General features: G+C 36.0%; 1 protein-coding gene across 3 annotated transcripts in view; it reads right to left on the bottom strand.

Annotated features, from left to right (window-relative positions):
- Window positions 1-19,002, bottom strand: part of LOC109456928 (uncharacterized) — a 32,067-nt gene extending 13,065 nt beyond the window's left edge. The window contains exons 1-5 of one of the 3 annotated variants that reach the window (XM_088793120.1): window positions 15,438-19,002; window positions 14,429-14,558; window positions 8,925-9,060; window positions 7,108-7,220; window positions 2,474-2,637 (exon numbers count right to left, since the gene is read on the bottom strand). In XM_088793120.1, the coding sequence (XP_088649246.1) occupies window positions 2,474-2,637; window positions 7,108-7,220; window positions 8,925-9,060; window positions 14,429-14,553 (538 nt within the window). In that variant the 5' untranslated portion in view covers window positions 14,554-14,558; window positions 15,438-19,002. Of the gene's footprint in view, window positions 1-2,473; window positions 2,638-7,107; window positions 7,221-8,924; window positions 9,061-9,437 lie in introns of all 3 variants that reach the window. The other 2 variants (XM_088793121.1, XM_088793119.1) reach the window with 2 other exon arrangements.
- Window positions 19,003-19,149: the final 147 nt, after the last annotated feature.

Here is a 19,149-nt window from a genome sequence, read left to right as displayed (position 1 = left end):
AGTTCTTTATCGACTGTCTGCCATGTAAGATGCTCAATGCTCTGCTCACTCCTTTTATCTCATTTACTCCTCACAGCAAACTTGTGGAACAAGTATGATCATACCTATTTTACAGATGAGGGAAGTGAAACTCAACAACAATGAATGATTTGCTTGAAGTCTCTCAGGTAGGATGTGGGGAAGTTAAGGCTGTGAAATCAATATATCCGGTGATTTTTCTGTCAAATCTGACTTCAGTTTAAATTGTTCCATCCACAGCTTTCAAAAAGTCAGCCTAGTATGCTAATTAATGTTCACTCCATCCATCTTCCACAATAGCTAATTAGACCAGGAGAGGGCACCTCACCCAAAGGGACAATTCATAGTGTGACCAGGGGCTTATGACGAGGATTAATATAAAGACTCTGCCCAAACTGAGACAAGATGGGTCAATTAGATTTTATCTTTCTCAATAATGTAAACTAAGAGACAAAGATATTAATGTAAACTAATGGTGGATCTTTGAGCCAAGAGATTGTAATGTAGGATTGAGAAGCCACAGTAAAAGCAACATGAGCAAAGACAGAAGCAGCAATGAAAGCAATTAGACTTTCTGCTCTGGTCCCTTTGGGCCAAGGAGCATTTAATTTCCTGGCTCTGAAGTCCAAGAGAAGAATGTTTGTTGTATCCTTAAATTCTCTCTCTTTCTCTCTCACTTTATCTGTACATTGAGTAGATACAGATGTAGGTATCTATTGCTCTATATGTAGGGGATGTGAATAGATGATAGATAGATAGATAGATAGATAGATAGATAGATAGATAGACAGACAGACAGACAGACAGACTAATGTAAGAAGACAGTAGAACAGACTAGAAATAGCTCCAAACATCCTCCGAGTGGGGCAGTAACATTCCATAATGAGTTTAAATAAAATTTTAAGAAAATGCCCTGAGATTTCCAAATATCACCAGCAGTAAAATGGAGAGAGAGGAAGAGAGATCGAGAGAGACAGAGATAGAAAGAGATGGATGATAGATGGTTAAGTAATTTTCCAAAAGCACAGAACACAGTATCAGAACCAGACATCACGATTCAGATTACTTTACAAGTAAACCCTCGAAAAATCAACCCATGTCCCCAAAATTCATATATGGATTTGGAGGAGCATCAAGTGTTTAATCTACACAGCACCAAACACAAAACAGTCACTCAATAAGTACACGTGGGACAATTGGAAGGCTACTGTTGAAGATCATCAAGATGTGACACTGATTGACCTGCAGGCTGAACCCAGGCAATTGGAGGCTCCTGCCTGCTCCCCTCCCCCCACTATCCTTGGAATAACTTTCTGCCCACTGTTGCCACACTAGGAACTACTTCAAGGACACAACCTAGAGGGAGTTATGTGTTGTTTAGACCGTCTGCACTCTATATGAGAGTGAACACCATGAAGACCTCTGTATAAATTCCTAAGGTTCTGGCAGCAGGTACAGAGATTTGTTCATCAGTAGCCGCCCCTGACAAGTCTCATAAGTAAGTTTCTTTGCTTAGTAAACCTGCCACTGACCAATCTGCAGTGACCTGCCTCTTTCTTTGGTTTCACCTTGCCTTTCATGTATGGGAGCCAGTTTCAGATTTCACCAGGGGAACTCCCTAGGTTTCAAAGCAACAGACACCCTAATCAGGTTGGGTTCAAATTGACTGACCTCTGATTAGCACTGTCTTATAACTAATCGTTGGTATACCTGTCTTTCACGCCAGACTGAAGCTGTTACAACTAGGAATCATAACTTACCCACCTTTCTCTCCCACAGTGGATTTGTAAATAGCAGGGAGTATCCTGAACATAGTAAAGATGAAAATCAGTGGAACGTGATGACAGACATAAGTAGTTGAATTAACTGGTAGCACTGTCTGCTAACACACAGGTCCCCTGGCTCCTGGCTGTATTTCAGAATCACCTTGGGGAGGCAGGATTGTTAGAACTTCAGATTCCGAAGACTCACCTCCATCACTGGAAGAGCAGCATTTGTAGTTCTCTCAAACTCTGTAAGTGACTCCAATATGCCTGCCTGAGGCAGATTTTCAAGACCTGGGTTTACAGAACCAACCCTTATAGCAGTGTTTCTCGTACTTGCCAGGTATGAGAATCACCTGAGTAGATCTGTTAAATACTACCTGAGTAGATTTGTCCCTGCCTTGGAGACTCTAATTGGAAAGTCTGGAGAGGGTCCCAGGGATCTGTTGTTAACAGGCAACCCAGATGATTCTTATAACCAGTCAGGGTTACTAAAAGAAGGCCAATTGAATCCAGTCCCCATGCTGAAGGCTAGATGCCCACTTAAGGTTTGTGGTTGGTTGTTACACAGCATATTATAGCAAGAGCTAACCAATACTCCCTTTCTCAAAAAGCTGTTGGGAGGATGTGCTTCACCAAAAGATGAAGTAAACTAAGAACAAGGAAGACGTGGGCTACAAGAAAAAACATACCTAATGTCTCCTTCCCAAAGAGACAGGTCTCCTTAGGAAGATGAAAAGAGAGGTGGGTAGCTCCTCGCCCTATGCAGAGGGCAATCACTGCAGAGCAGGTGAAAAGCTCCCAGGTGAGATTTCGGCAGGAAGGTGGAGTTGATAGCACCAGATACATCTCAATACTTTGAAAGGAGAGATTTAGACATTCATTCAGAAAGTTTTAATTTAATCCCTCTGTTGGCAGTACAGTGTCTCTTACTATTTCCTGGTATCTTCCAGTCCAAATCTTCTGTTTTACCTTTTCTGGAACAAATCCCTAGTCCTTTGCCAGAGTAGGGTAGGTGATATAGGCATCTACCTGCTTCTTAAACAGATTTTCAATCAATCTGTTTTACTTATCCTCTTCTACCCTCACTTCCAGATAAATCTGGTGTAGTCAATTACAGGTGATGGTGGGTGGGGATGCTGTAGTATGAAACCGGTTTGTCCCATTTTTTTGGGTCTGTTCACTCCTATCACTCACCCATTGCCTATACAGCCTCCAAAATTTTCATCTTTTCTCAAATTATCTCCAACTTTATGTTCTTATGCTTTTAAAAAAAAATACCTTCACTATCATTTTAGTGAGGTTTCAGGAAGTAAGGTAGGTGACACATATTCAATATTCAATCTGTTATATAGACAGAAACTCTGGTGTAGATTGTAATTACGACAATTGACATGACAATTGACAATTATGGCAATTATTAAAAATATGAATTATACTTCAAAATTTTTTACTATGGAAAGTTTCAAATATATAGAAAATATAGAGAATATTAATTATCCCCCCCATATTACACATCACTCAGTTTCAACAATTCCCACCTCAATGTCAAGCTTGTTTCATCCATATCCCTACCTATTTGCCCCTCCTCCTGGATTATTTTGAAGCAAATCCCAGACATCATATCATTTCTTTGTAAATCAATAATGAATTTGAAATGCTTCTGTAACTACCACTTAGAGGGGACTTCAAATGCTAACTAATCCCACTCTAGGGTGTGGGTGCCTAATTAGGGTATGCAACTGGAAGAGCCTGTAGGCTGTAGATTAAAGTTAATTTATACACACATACATCGCATTGTTAATCCTAAAGTATTTTAAAGTAAATCATCATACAAACCAACACTGGAATTCAAAGATCTAGGAGAGCTAACAGGTTTTGTCGTCTCACTAGCAGAAGCTAAGAGACAGAGCACTCAAAGTTGCTGGTTGCATTTTGCTCTTGGGAAAACAGAAGAGATATTGAGAAAAGGAGGTAATTTCTGGAGAAAGATGGAAAACTCAAGATAATGTTGGACACACAAGAAGAAACATAGATGATTTTGTTAATACATGATTAAGGCTCAGAGAGAAGTCAGTCTGGGTATTCATATTTAATAATAGTTCTTATGGAAATAAGAATTGAAAACATGAGCACAAGACTGGAAAGAGATCAAAATGGCCTGAATTGGGGGACAGGGAGAGGAAAAAGTGGCACCTGTTTGACAGAAAGGGAGTTGGACTGTGGCGCTTGCAACTACATTACAATCCTTCATCATAGAGTGTGTGGTATAAATATTTGTACGTGCTATGCTCCAGGGGCAGGGTTCTGAACCACTGTGCCAGGAGCTCCTTTGGCCGTCCAGAGAAACCTGTGGACTCCCTCTCAGAATAATGTCTTTAAATACATACAGTAAAATGTATAGGATTATAAAGGAAGCCAATTATGTTGATGCAGTTATCAAAATATTTTTAAAACATAATATAACAAGATTTACTCTTTTATTGACACATTGAATAACAGGATCTAGTAGCAGTTCTAGTAATTACTGTAATTTTGAAGTAGTGATGAGCGTAAATTATATTTTGAGATATTTGTAAGAGTTCTAACATGATATGAAAATAGCTGTGACTTCTATGGGTGACAAAGTCATAGTACTGCTAATATTACTTTTATTGTGATTTTCATAATTGAAGGAAATGCTAATTTTCAGTTAGAGGAGAGTGGAAATAAGGAATTAATTTTTTTCCTATCTATGTTCACAGAAACTCCCCCACCCCCAACTCTATTCACAGACGCATCTCCTCCCGAATGAGGCCCAGGACCCCAGGTTAAGACCCTGTTCCAGAGGTAATCAGTGGAATTATTTCATTTATTCAACAGCTATTGATTGAATGTCCGTCTGTGCTAGAGATGGAGATAAAAGAGAAATAAGCTGCAAGGACTTCATCGTGAAGGTGGGGAAACTGACACACAACTAGATGGTGGGTGAAATGACAGAGGAAAGCCCAGTGTTTAAGGAGGGGCAGAGGAGGCCTCTGGAAGCACTTATGCGTGAAATAAGTGAATGACTTGAGGTCAAACTGAACTTGGATCCTAGTCTGTGGTCCACATTGGAGGAACGGAGGGCTGAACTGTGCAGAACCTCATGATAGGCAGTGTCCTCTGCACAAAGCCCAACATGCCTGTCAAGGCTCTGCATGATCCATCCCCACCTCCTGCTCAGGTTCCGTCTTGAGCTACTCTCCCTATCACTCTCTCTTAATCTTTAACACATCTTTCCTGCCTCAAGCTAGAGCTATAGCTTCTTCTTAGATGTCCTCTCCTCACTCCCAACAGGCACACACATACCATGTGTGTATACAAACACACTTCACATGCATTATTCCTATGCATCCTTTAGTGCACAACTTAAACATCACTTCTTCTAGGAAGACTTCCAGGACTCCCCCCAGACGGCATGATATAGTCAAAGTACTTAACTAGCCCTCTCTTGATGGACTTCTAAGTTGTCTGAATTTTTTCATTATTACCAGAAATGCAGCCTCTCTCTCTCTCTCTCTCTCTCTCTCTCTCTCTCTCTCTCTCTCTCTCTGTCATACACACACACACACACACACACACACACACACACACACACACTTTTTATACTTATACTAGCATCTCTGATAGATCCATTTCTAGAAGGAAAATTGCTCAGACAAATGTAAATTTAACATTTCAGTCGATACTAGCAATTGCTCTCAAAAAGGTGCTGTAGACGACCGGCTTTCTCACACTCTTAGCAATATTGGATATTACCAATCTTCTCAATGTTTGTTAACATTCTCATAAGATGGCAGCAATCTCATTTCTAACTTTGCAGATCTTTGATTGTCAATGAGATTGAACATTTTATCATTCTATTATTTAAAATATAACATATAATTAGTCTGATATTATAGATAGAAGGATATGAGACTGAAAAGAGAACATTAATATTCCTGATTGCCATGGGGATATGAAAGACATTTTGGGGACTATAATCAATAATGTTGTAAAGATTTTGTAGGGTATCCGATGGACACTTGTCTTATTAGGGCGACCACTTCATGGATGGTGTAGATGCCTGACCACTGCAGTGTACACCTGAAGCTGAAGCTGAATAATAATGAATGTCAACTGTAATTTTATCTATATCTATATCTACATCTACTCACAAGAAGTGGAGTACAGCATTAGGAATAGAGACAGTAGAAATGTAACGGCTGTTTGCGATGTAGTAGATTGGGGGAGGGACGTTATCACTTTGTGAGGGATATAAATCATAAATGTCTAACTATTACATTGTTTTGTACACCTGAAACTAATAAAAAATAAATTAAAAAAAGACACTACAGCAAAAAATTTTAATTCCTTTAAATAAAGTTTCATGCAAAGCAAAAAAAAATAATAATAATAAAGGAACATTTTAGGAAGGAAAAGCACTTTTCCAGCTTTGATATAATCTGGCATTCATGCCTAAAGCACATCTTGGAGCAAATCGAACATTTTAAACTATTTAAAGCTAACCCATATATATTTTGTTGTTTTGCTTCAAAATTATTACTGAAAATACTGCATGATCCTATGTTGGTAATTTTTCTGACACATAAGCTTTACAACCACCAAAGCATTCTCTTTCACTTAGTGTGCACGTCTTGGTTCCTATGGGTTATTCTCCAGGAAGAGAAACCAGGGTTCCTTAGAGAAGTGATTGATTACAGGACAGGGACAGGGACAAAATGAGCCTAGAGCATCTTGCATTACAGGATAACAAGGAAGTCTTCTAAAAAGACCAGGGCATGTCAAAAGGACACAAGAGCCAATCTGAGGAAGCCCCCAAAGGCTAATGCTGGAACAACTTGAACAACAAAATAAATGATAGTATTAGATTATGACCCATAGAACAAATTTAATATCCATAGTCCATACTGATACAAATGAGTAATTGAATAAATAAATGTAGGGGAGAATGAGGTAACTCTTCCTTATAGAAGAATTCTAATTAATAAGTGTAGAGGAATAAGGAAAATACAAAATCCCTATTAGAACATTACAGTAATAATTGCTGTCTGCAATTCCACCGATGGATGCTACAATCAGTGGGCAAAAGTTTGAGGAGAAAAATGATGTCAGCACAGTCTCAAATTATTTCTTCAAGTTATTTATCATTACAAAGGGAAAACCAATAATTTACCCCTGATATGAAATAATGAGAAGGGCACTTCCTCTCTGTGGTATTCTTCCCCAAACCTGTAACCTCAGCCAAGAATTAGAAAAACATTGGACAAACCCAAACGGAGGGACATTGTACAAAGTAGCTTACCTGTACCCCTCAAAAGAGTCCATGAAAGATGAGGAAAAACTGAGGAACTGGCACCGATTGGAGGAGACTAAGGAGACAGAAACTAAATGCAGTGTGGGATCTTGGGTCATAGCCTGGAACACAGAAAGGACATTAGGGAGGGAAATGGTGAAACGCAAATAAGGTCTCTAGTTTAACTGATAGTATTGTATCAATGTCAATTTTCTGATTTTGATCATTGAACTACAGTTATGTAAGTTGTTAACATTAGCGGAAGCTGGGTGAAGGGTATACGTAAACTTCCACTATATTTGCAACTTTCTGTAAATGTAAAATTATTTCAAAAGTAAGATAAAAAACATTAATTAAAAATAAGAATAAGCTTCATCTGAAGTACAATTTTAATAGTACGTGTTAAAAACCACATCCTCCTCGTCAAAGCTTTGCGGAAGACTTGACTTTTATTCAGAATTTCCCCCTAATACTGGACTGCTTTTCATCTAAACCGTGTGCTTTTACAAAATGCTGAAATGTTTTAAAAACAATTTACCTTCTATTTCTCTTCTTTCACCTTGTGAGTTTATGGAATTCATTGTTGTTCATTCAGAAAATAATTCTTACCTGCTTAAGCTACTGATGGATGTAAAAGAGAAATGCAATATAGTGGGAAGGGTCCCTGGCCTGAGGTCTGAGGTTATCGTCTCAACTCTGCCGTTAATGAGCTGTAAAACCACAGGCAACATACTTGGGCTTCAAGTTTCCACACTTGTAAAATGAGAGAGTTAGAAAAAGGTATTTGTCTTTCTGTTTGGGAATTCTATGCGTCATGCTTCCTACTTCCTGCCTCCTATTAGCTTGCCCTTCACCTCCAAGTTAGGCTAACAGCTGTGGTAGAGAAGTGACCAAAGACTGTATGTGCCAGTTTATAGCTGAATATGTCAATACCTTAATTAACCACACTTACTATCTCAGAAAGTTTAATAAAGATCTTAATCTCATTTAACTCTCTTGATTTTACACAGCAATGGATAGCAGTGAGCTATTTCACAAGGTGAAATTCAATCCATCTACATCAGATACTTCATTTTAGGATAACATTTCAAACTCCCTTCCCATGTAAGCATTTTTGAGCAGCCAGAAGTACCTGTGTTTCCCTGAAAATAAGACTGGGTCTTATATTAAGTTTTGCTCCAAAAGATGCATTACGGCTTATGTTCAGGGGATGTCATCCTGAAAAATCATGCTAGCGCTTATTTTCCGGTGAGGTCTTATTTTCAGGGAAACACGGTATGGCACACCCAACTCCTTTTCTTCCTTTTTTTCCCTGGTCCCTCTTGGTGACGGTGTAGGGAATGGAGATACACTCAAAGTCAGATCTCAGCGGCCTACCTAAATCACCAACCCCTGGATTATTACAAGCTGACCTAGAGTCTAGAGGAACAATTTTCCTTATGCCCATAATGACCCTGGAAAAATGACTTCTCCCTTGCCATCCCATTTGGAAAATTCTTTTTTCATTGTGACATTTGCTCCACTAAGCTTTCTGGTTTTAATTTACCCTCCTCAATCAGTCCCAAATAACCCTACTGAGCCCTCAGAAAGTCTTTGGTTGCATTGTTATTCCACTCTTTAAACTCTTTAATGATTTTTCATCTAAACATTAACTGTCACTCCAAAGTTCCTATGTTTGTGGTCATCCCATGAGTACACCTCACTGAACTCAAATGAAGAAATTCCTATTCCCTTTACTCCAGATTATCCATATAATTGTTCCTAAAATCCATTCCTGAGGGGTACTGGAAATGTATTCAATTCATGTAAATGGGAAGAACTCCTACCTTAAAGGATGTTCCAAAATTCAATGAGATAATATACATGACGCACACAGCACCAGGCCAGCCGCTGAGAAGGACCCTGTCAGTAGTGGCTTTGAGGACGTCAACCATGTTGAAGATGAGGGTAATCACCTGTGGACTAGAATGAACAAAACGATCCCCACGACTGACCTCAGCCACTGAATATCTTTATTATACACGTGGTCTGGACTTTATCGTACTAAAACAATACTGTTGTGGTAAGCTATATAGAACCTAAGATTTCACTATTTTAAGTGTCCAGTTCAGTGGCATTAAGTACATTGACATTGTCGTGCAACAATCACCACTATTCATCCCCAGAAGTTTTCATCTTGCCAAATAGAAACTCCGTACCATTAAATAATAACTCCCCCTTCCCTCCTCCCCTCCGCCCTGGCAGCCACCATTCTACTTTCCATCTCTATTAATTTCACTGTTCCAGGTACATCATGTAAGTGAAATCATACAATATGTGTCCTTTCGTGATTGGCTTACCTCACTTAAGCATAATATCCTTAGGTGTCAGAACTTCCTTCTTCTTAAGGCTAAATAATATTTCATTGACGTATATACCACATTTTGTTTCTGCTTTTATCCACTGATAGATGTTTGGGTTGTTTCCACCTTTTGGCTGTTGTGACTTGATCATATGTTACATTCTGCAGCCATTTATACCTTTATTTTCAGACATACTAACTTTTATCACGCTAATATACTGAATTCCAGGAAGAGAATTAATAAAATAATTTTTATTTTTGGCCATTTACTCATTTTTTGGCAGCCACAGACTGGGATTTCTAATTCTGTGCCATGATAAGTAAGCCATTTGCCTTTTTTTCTGTTTCCTTTTCCTAAAGAGAAAAAAACAGTATTTTCCTAAATTATGATCATGTCAGTTTAATCTATTTTTATAAGTGATAAGGAGAGCAGACAAAAGAATAACATAAGAACTGGGTGTTTAGCTTAAAAAGTCTGAGGAAAGGCAATAAATAGTGTGCCTCTTTATCTAATTTTTCATCTAAACATTAACTATCCCCAAGGTCTGAACCATTTAAAAGAGTACGGCATATAGAGACCAGGATATCATTTTTATTATGAACAGAGCTGATTTTGGAGGATGCAGCTTATCTCTCTTTGTGGGCAGAGGATCCTCCTAATTCTGCACCCCAGAATTAGGCAGATCCCCCCAACCCTTCCCAGACAGTGCCGGCTTGGGACAGCTCTCTCGCAGGAAGGTAACGACTCCAGCTGACACATGCTGATTAAATGTTTCTCTTTCATACCCTCAACCCATTTCTCTCCCTTGGCCCTCATCACACTGGATAGCAATGACATCTTTAACTTTCTCTTTTCCCTGAGCATTTGTCCAGTCTTCTACTCACTCACCAGTTTTACTGAGCACCTATTTGGGGCCTTGCAAGGTGCTAGGTCTTGAGCACGAGGCTTCACAGAAGTGACAGAAGCAGACATAACCTCCGCCCTTAAGGAAATCAGGATAGGGAAAAATTGTAGAGGAAACAGAGGAGCTGTGTTAGACAGGAGGAAGGGAGGAACTACTTAGCAAAGCAAGAAGAGAAGGCTTTTCTGGGGAAGTGACATTTCAGGTGACACCCCAAGGCCAGGGTGTACATCACCTGTGCATTTACACTCAGGTGTCTCGTGAGGCCTCGCTCACAGCAGAGCTCAGGACATGCTTGACAAATGTGTGAAGGAGTGATCAGTGTGAAAACGCTTTACATGCTATAAAAGTAGTGCACAAGTGTCAGTCATTATCATTTGTTTTTGCTGTGGGAAGATCTATTTTTACTGAGGTGGACCACAGAGAAAAACATTCGTTAAGGGCAAATGCTCATTTGGACAGAGCTGGGCTCCTTCTCCATAGGAGTGAGCGTAAGCTGTCACGTATAGCATTGAGCCCAGAGCCATCAAAGGGCAAACCCTCCTATCCCAACCTCTGCCTTTCCCCATTTCCGCCTACGAAAGCAAGGGTCCACTACATACTGATGAAAATACTGATGAAATGACTGTCTATGGATATTGGAGGATGAGGAATATATGTCATAAAAATTAAATATTCCATTTCACCGATGGGAGGTAATGGTAACTAGATCTGAAACTGTACAAGGAGCAAGCTGCCATTTCCAAGTAAACGTTGAGTTGTGAAAAAAATGACTCATTCTGTGTCCTTTCTGACACTGGGGGTCTGGGAAGGAGAACAGAGAAAGAAACCTGACGTCATTTTCGAAGCACATATGTAGTATGTGCCAGCCACTGTAGTATTCACCGCCTCTTTCAGTCCTAATGCCTACAAATCCAGTGAGATGGGAATTATAATCATCATTTACAAAGGAGGAAATAGGCTGAGAGGTTGTCATGTTCTCACAATCACAACTCATGGTAACACAGGGATTTGAATCAAAGTTTCTGACTCCAAAGCAGAGAAGACAGGAGGGAAAAATACAGGAAGGGCACTGTAGAGTTGTCAACAGTTCAGGAGCGGGCAAGTGAAAAAATTAAAATAAAAGAAGGTCAGAGCATTTGGCTTCCTGGCCCTCTGAACTGTTCAATAAATAGCACAGCATGCAAAGCTAACGATTTATTTTAGACTGGCTGTTGCGTTTCATTTTAAAAGCAAGACAGGAACGGTCGGTTGGCTCAGTTGGTTAGGGCGTGGTGCTCATAACACCAATGTTGCTGGTTCGATTCCCACACAGGCCAGTGAGCTGTGCCCTCCACAACTAGATTGAAAACAACGACTTGACTTGGAGCTGATGGGTCCAGAAAAAACACACGGTTCCCCAATATTCCTCAATAAAAATTTTTTTAAAAATTTAAATTAAAAAAAAAAGTCAAGACAGAAACATTCCATTTGTCAGAATTAAAATTGGTAAAGGTAAATCACCATCAGATACATGAAATGCTCCCTCTTAGGGGTCCTATGCCTGATACCATCTCTGTTTTCTAAATTCTGTACTACATTCAAGAGGAGCACCCATATTTCATTCTTCATAAAGATGCTGCTGAGATCTTAGAAAATATTAGTCCTTCTTTTCTTTTACAGTTAACAAGATTTTTTAAAAGCAGCTCTAAGTCACAGCATATTCCAGCAGCTGTTTGCTTTTCCTAATATAAGCTATTTCCCTCCTCTGCCACCATCACTAATATTTTAGTTCAAGGAGATATTAAAAGGCACAGTTAATCATGCTGTGTTCAGAAACTGCTTAGTCCTGGAATTAATATGTTTTACAAAGCAGGTTTTCTTCAACCCCTTAAGATTTGGTTACTTAGAATGAAATCTTCCTAATTTAATAGTCAATCTGATTATTATACATAAATGTATGTACCCTTTTTCCATGTAACAATATGTCAATAAAGGTAGACCTACAGCATAAAAAAAAAAAATAGTCAATCTGCATACATGTATAAAAGCATGGGTTTTAAAAGCAACCTTAAGATTAAGAGGGTTTTGTTGTCTTTATTTGCATAATTTAAAGCTGATTACTCAAGCAAGTTTTAGAGCAATTTTAAAAATAGTAACAAGGCAAGAATCTAAGGCTAATACATTCTTTACAATCAAGCGTGTAACTGGCCAAATAAAGAATGTTTTTGACAAGGTCTCAACTGTGGAGGTATCACCATCTTTCAAAACTATGGCTAACTGCATATCTTCTAGTTATATACACATTTCTGTTCATGTTAAAAAATATTATGAAATGTTGTTACATACAAAGGAATATCTGTAATATAATTTTTTAAAGCATAATAAAATGGCCCCTGTGAACCTACCATGCAACTTGAGAAACAGAATGTCAGTAGGGCTGAAGCTCCCTGTTTCCCTCTCAACCCCATCGCCTCTCTCCCCTGCCTCCCTGAAACGCAGCATTCCCATGCTTTTCTTTATAATCACATTTATTGCTCTATGCAATATATTCAAAATTTGGTTTTTGAACTTTGTATATAAATGGTATAATATTCCATGCATTTTTCTGCAACTTATTTTTCACTGAACATTGTTTCTGAAATTCATCTATGTTGATGTGTATAGTTCTATTTGAATCATTTTCATTTCTGTATAGTGTTCCAATGCATGAATAAACCACAATTTATTTATCAGCTCTCCAAGTGATGGGTACTTTCTCCCATGATTTTTCACTACTTTGAACTTTTTTGTACATGTCTCCCAGCACCTATCTGCAAGGGTTTCTTTCGGTATATGCTCCAAGAGCAGAACTGAATGTTCATAAGGTTATGTGTGTGTGTGTGTGTGTGTATATATATATATATATATATATATATATATATATATATATATATATATATATAGTGCCAAAAATGTATACATATTTTAAGAAAGGAAAACTGTATTAAAATTGTAATACTCAATATATACCAATAACAAAAGATGAATACAAGTCACGTTTGACTTCTGCAATTACAAGAGGTGCTCAAAGTGGTTACCATCAGCATCCAGACACTTCTGATTATGGCAAACTACTTCTTGAGCAACGCTGACCAAAGTGTCCACCTATATACATTTTTTGGCACCCTCGGTATACTTATATAAATATATTATATATACACAATCATATGTTTATATTATATAGTTATATATAAATATTAAAATATGTAATTGTTTCATGTATCTGTATATACATGTCATCTGTATATAATATATATTATAAACATGTAATTATGAAAGTTGTTGCCATTTTATACTCCCACCAACAACGGATAAGTGATATTGCCTAACTTTTAATTTTCTCCTATCTTAAGAGTGTTCAAATGTTATCTCAATATGTTCTTAATTTGCATTTCCCTGCCATTCTTTTATAAAGTCATCAGCCATTTATAATTTTCTTCTATGGGATTCCTGTTTATGTCATTTCTCCCATATTCTTTTTGGTTGTTTGTTTTCTTCTACTTGATTTTTAGGAGTTCTTTATATATTCTATATACTAATCATTTGGCGATTATATGTGGACATTTACCTTTTCTGTGTTTCATGCTTGTATTTTCACTCTTGGTGCTGTCTTTTTTGATTAAAAGTTCTAAATTTTAACATAGTCATACTTATTAATCTTTTCCTTAGTGATTGTGTTTTTGATTTCTTAAATCTTTGCCTACATCAGAGCCATATTCTTATGTATTTTTGTTTTAAGTGTTTTAAATTTTATCTTTCTCATGTAAGTTTTAAATCCAACTGAATTGGATATTTTATACAGTGTGTATTAGAAAACCTAGTTTTTTTTCCTTCATAGAAATAACCAATTATGCCAACATTTATTGAATATCCAGTCTTTTCCCATTGAGCTGCTAAGCCAACTTTGTCTTGTATCAAGTTTCCATATACTAATGTGTTTATTTCTGTGTTCCCTATTCTGTTCCATCAATCTATTTAACTATTTCTATGTGCAATATCCTGCTGTCTACTTATTATAGCTTTAAAATAAATCTTGATATCTTGCAAGTGAAGGCAACTTCCTTACCTCATTTTTTCTTCTTTTTCTACAGTATTTTGACTCTTGTTGGGTTCTTTGTTTTCCTTTACGATTTTACCATAAATTTGTGAAGTTCCATGAAAAATCTGTTGGCACGTTGAATGAAACTGCATTAAACCTATAGATAAATTTTGGAAACAATTAGTATCTTTATGATATTGAGTCTTGTTATCCACGAACTTCTTATTCATTTATTTGAATATTTTTTATTACTTACTATGTTTCATTAATTTTAAAACATTTTCTTCATTAAATTCTTACATATTTTTCATTAAGATTGTATCCACTTATATTTTTTGATGCCACTATAAATGGTATCTTTGAAATTATATTTTATTGGTTTGTTGCTGGTATAGAAATGCAACTGCAAACTTGCTAAATTCTCCTATTAATTCTTGAAATGTATAGATTTTTTTTTTCTACGTAGACTCTTTAATAATGAGAGTTCTTTCTATCTGTATTAGTTATCTATTGGTGCCTAACAAACTACCTCAAACTTAGTGGCTTAAAACAACATAACACTTATCATCTCCCAGTTTCTATGGGTCACTAAGGTGGGTACCCTGCTCAGGGTCTCACAAGGCTGAAATCAAGGTGTCAGCTGGGCTGTGGTAATTTTTAGAGCTTATGGTCCTCTTCCAAGATCACATGGTCCTTGGTAGAAATCAGTTAATTGAAGCCATAGAACTGAGGTCCCCATTTTGTTGCTGGCCATCTGCTGGGGGTTGCCCTGAGTTCCTAGCAGCCCCACAGTTCCTTTCCACATGGCCCATTCACAAGACTTCTCACAACATGGCAGTTGAATACTCACCCCATCGGCTACCAAGGAGGCTCTCATAGGGTAATGTAATCACAAGACTAAGTCCATCACTTTTGCCCAAAACATAACCCAACCAAGGGAGTGACTACAACCCACTTTTGCCATATTTTATTTGCTAGAAGCAAGTCTCAGTTTCTACCCACACTCAAAGAGAGGATGTGATTCATTGGAGATTACCTTAGTGTGAATTTTCAATCCCAACAGCTTTTATAATTCTTTTTCTTGAAATATTGCACAGGCTAGGCTCCCAGTGTAATGCTGAAAATAAATTGTCTTATCATCTTAAAGGAAATGACTTAATGATTCACCATAAAGGAACATGTTTGCTATAGGTTTTTGTCAATGTCATTTATTAGGTTAAAGAAATTCTATTCGAAGTTTTCTAGTATTGTATTAATTTAGTTTTTTTATTACTTTCAGGTGTATAAAACATAGTGATTAGACATTTATATATAATACCTCACCAAGTGGTAACCCCAATAAGTCTATTATCTATCTCTGTGGTTATTACAATATTAACTCTATTCCCTATGCAATAATATATATCCCATGACTTTTTTTTTAATTGTAGTTGACATTCAATATTGTTTTATATTAGTTTCAGGTATACAGTTTAGTGGTTAGACATTTATATTATTTATTAAGTGATCCCCCTGATAACTCTAGTACCCATCTGACACTATAATTTTTACAGCATTATTGACTATATACCTCATTCTGTACTTTACATCCCCAACTCTTTCATAAAAACTACCAAATTGTACTTCTTAATCCCCTTACCTTTCTGACCCAGCCCCCCAGCTCCTCTCCTATGTAGTAAAACATGAATTTGTTCTCAGTATCTACGAGTGTTTCTGTTTTGTTCGTTTTGTATTTTTTTAAATTATAAATGACTTGAATTTCATCAAACTTTTTTGTCTGCGTGCTTTGATTTTTCCCCATCGTTTAACCACTCTTGCCTTCCTAAAATAAACTCAACTTGATTATGATATCTTTTCTTTCCTATTCATTGCTGAATTTATTTTACTATTTTGTTTTGGGTTTTTCAAATGTGTGTTCATGATTGAGATTTTACTTTTGTTATTCTAGTCTCTTGAAATTGAGTTGGAGTTTGTTCCCTTTTTTTCTATACTTTGGAATAATTTGTGTAAGATTAAATTTGCTTTCTGAACGTTTAGCACTCTCCTGAGAAATGGTCTGGGCTTGTTGCTTTCTTTCTGGGGAGATTTTAAAAATAGAAATCACTTTCTTTAATGATTATTTTCTTTTCTCCCTTTCACTGATTTTAAAAGCAGTTTTTAGGAATTTGCTCATTTCCTAAGTTTTCAAATTTGTTGCCATGAAGTTGTTCATAATAACCTTTATAAAAATCTTTAATCTTTGCAGCATCTATAGTTATCTCCATTTTTAGTACTAAGGTCTTTTCTCCACTTGAAAAAAATTTAAAAAAATCCTTGACAAGATTTATTAGTCATTTAAGAACCAGTGTTTGACTTTGTGGACCCTCTCTACTGTTTATTAATTTCATCTTTTATCTTAGTTTTCATTTTTTTTCTCATTCATTTTCTAATATCTTAACATAGTAAGCTTACCTTATTAAATATCAATTTTTTAAATGTTATTTTCCTCTAATAATCTTCATCCTGTTTTATTCAGTGTGCAGTTTTGAAAAATTGTTTTCTTTGACCCATGATTAAGAAGTTTCTTAATTTCCGAACACATGGGGTCTTTCTACCTAATTTTCAGTTATTAGCCTCTAACTTCATTGTAGTATAATCAGGAAACATGTTCTGAGTTCTGCTGAAGTTTGTTCAGATTTGTGCTTTTTGGCTAATTTTGTAATCAATTTTTATAAATGTGTATGTTTGAAAAGAATGTATTTGAAGTTATTCAGATGAAATAAAAATGTCTATTCGGTCAAATTGTTCATTAGGTATAACAAAGTTTCTAATTTGTTTGCTTGACTCATCAATTATGTTAAATATCTCACTACAATGATAGATTTTTTTTTTTTTTTGGCATTTCTGTAAATTTTTGCTTTGTATATTTTGAATCCATGTTATTTGGTCCATGCCAGTTTAGAATTGCTATATTTTCCTGACAATTTTTTTTTTTATTTCTAATAATGCCTTTCAGACTTTTTTTCTGATTTCTTTTGATTCACATTTATCTGATATATTTTTTCCCTTTTACTTTCAACCTTTTGCTATTCTCATTTTAGTTGTGCTCTGGAAAATAGCCTATTATTTTCCAGAGCACAACTAATTCTAAATAATAATAATAATAATAATAATAATGTCTTATAGGATTAAAATACATTTTAATGATTAAATTATTAATGATTAATTGATTAAAATACATTTAATCAATCCTATAAGACATTATTATTATTTATTGTTATTATTATTTAGAATTACTTACATATATATCACCTTCTTTGTTTTTTCTTCTTGTATTTCAGACCTTAAATTTGGGATTTCTTTTTTGACTGAAGTACACCTTTAGGAGTTTAATGATCTACTGGTAGCCAACTACTTTTGTTTATCTGACAAATGTATTTAGCCCTTATTTTTGAAAGATATTTTGTATTCTGTCGCCCTCTCCCACTAGTACGGCATGAGAAAAAATAACCAAATGAAGGCAAGAAAGAATAGAAAGGGTACACAAAAACTGTATTAGAAATAAATCCAAATATATCAGTAACTATAAGTATAAATGAACTAAATACTCAAATTAAAATAGAAAATTTTAAGTGTTCCAATGTACCTCAAAAGAATGCATTTTGCTGTCTTGGGGTGCAATTTTTACACATGACCAAGAGATCATTTTTTAACTGTGAATTGATGTTTCATAAATTGTAAAAAATTCTCATCCATTATTCAAAGATAACCTCTGACGCATTTCTTCTCTCCTTCTGAAAATCTGTACAAATGTTACTTTCTTACACTAATTTTTACCTGTTTCATATTTTTCCTCTTTGCTTCACTCTGCTTGCTTCATGTGGATAATTTCTTTAGATCTATTTTTCAGTGTCTAATCTGTTGTTAAACTCCTTCACTAAAGTTTAATTTTTCTTTAGATATGTTTGGACACTTCTAAAGTGTCTTGCTCTAGTTAGTCTAAGTTACACATATTTTATATTCTGAATATGATAAGCCCAATATTTAAAGACTCTGCAAATCTCAATCTGTTGTGTGAATTCATGGTGCTTTGTTTTCTTGTGTGTCTTGTAACTTGAAGCCTGGATTTATGGTAGGGTTCTGTTTGCTTGTGATGGGCCTGAAATGCTACTAGCCTAGCGCCACTGTAAACTAAATTCATATTTTGAGGTGTTTTTTTTTATAAAATTCTCAATCCTTTGTGTGAATTTGAATCACAATGTCTAGCACCATAGTAGAAAATAAATAGTACTAAGTTTGACATTAAGATCTAAAGTACAAGAAGAAATTAGAATAAGCCCTTTATTTCTACAAGGTTACTGCTCCACAGTGATGCAGACTTAGGCAAGGGTAGTTAACTTAGTGTGAAATATACAAAAATATAAATATGTATATATAAAAAAAATATGTGTGTGTATACATATTCTATGCATATAAATCTGTCTATAAATCATCTCAACTGTTATAGCCCTCTGATGTCATGATATATGGATGATACTTGTATTTCAAAGAATAGTCACTGAATGAAAAGAAAAAGGTTAGAGGAAGTTGTTTTAAACTTATTACTAATTCTAAGATAGTCATTTTTAAAAGAATTACTAGTTGAATCTATAAATGCTGATAATTTTTTATGCAAAAATATTTTCTCAGTTACCATTATGTATTTTAAATAATCTGACATTTATGCCATTCAAACCAGATGCAATAGTTAACACAATATAGGAAAAACC

The sequence above is a fragment of the Rhinolophus sinicus genome, chromosome 16 (assembly GCF_057876585.1).
Source record: "Rhinolophus sinicus isolate RSI-liver-muscle chromosome 16, RSI-T2T, whole genome shotgun sequence".
Lineage (NCBI taxonomy): Eukaryota > Metazoa > Chordata > Mammalia > Chiroptera > Rhinolophidae > Rhinolophus > Rhinolophus sinicus.
The sequence above is the reverse complement of the archived record's forward strand: the minus strand, read 5'-3'. Positions and strand labels throughout refer to the sequence as shown.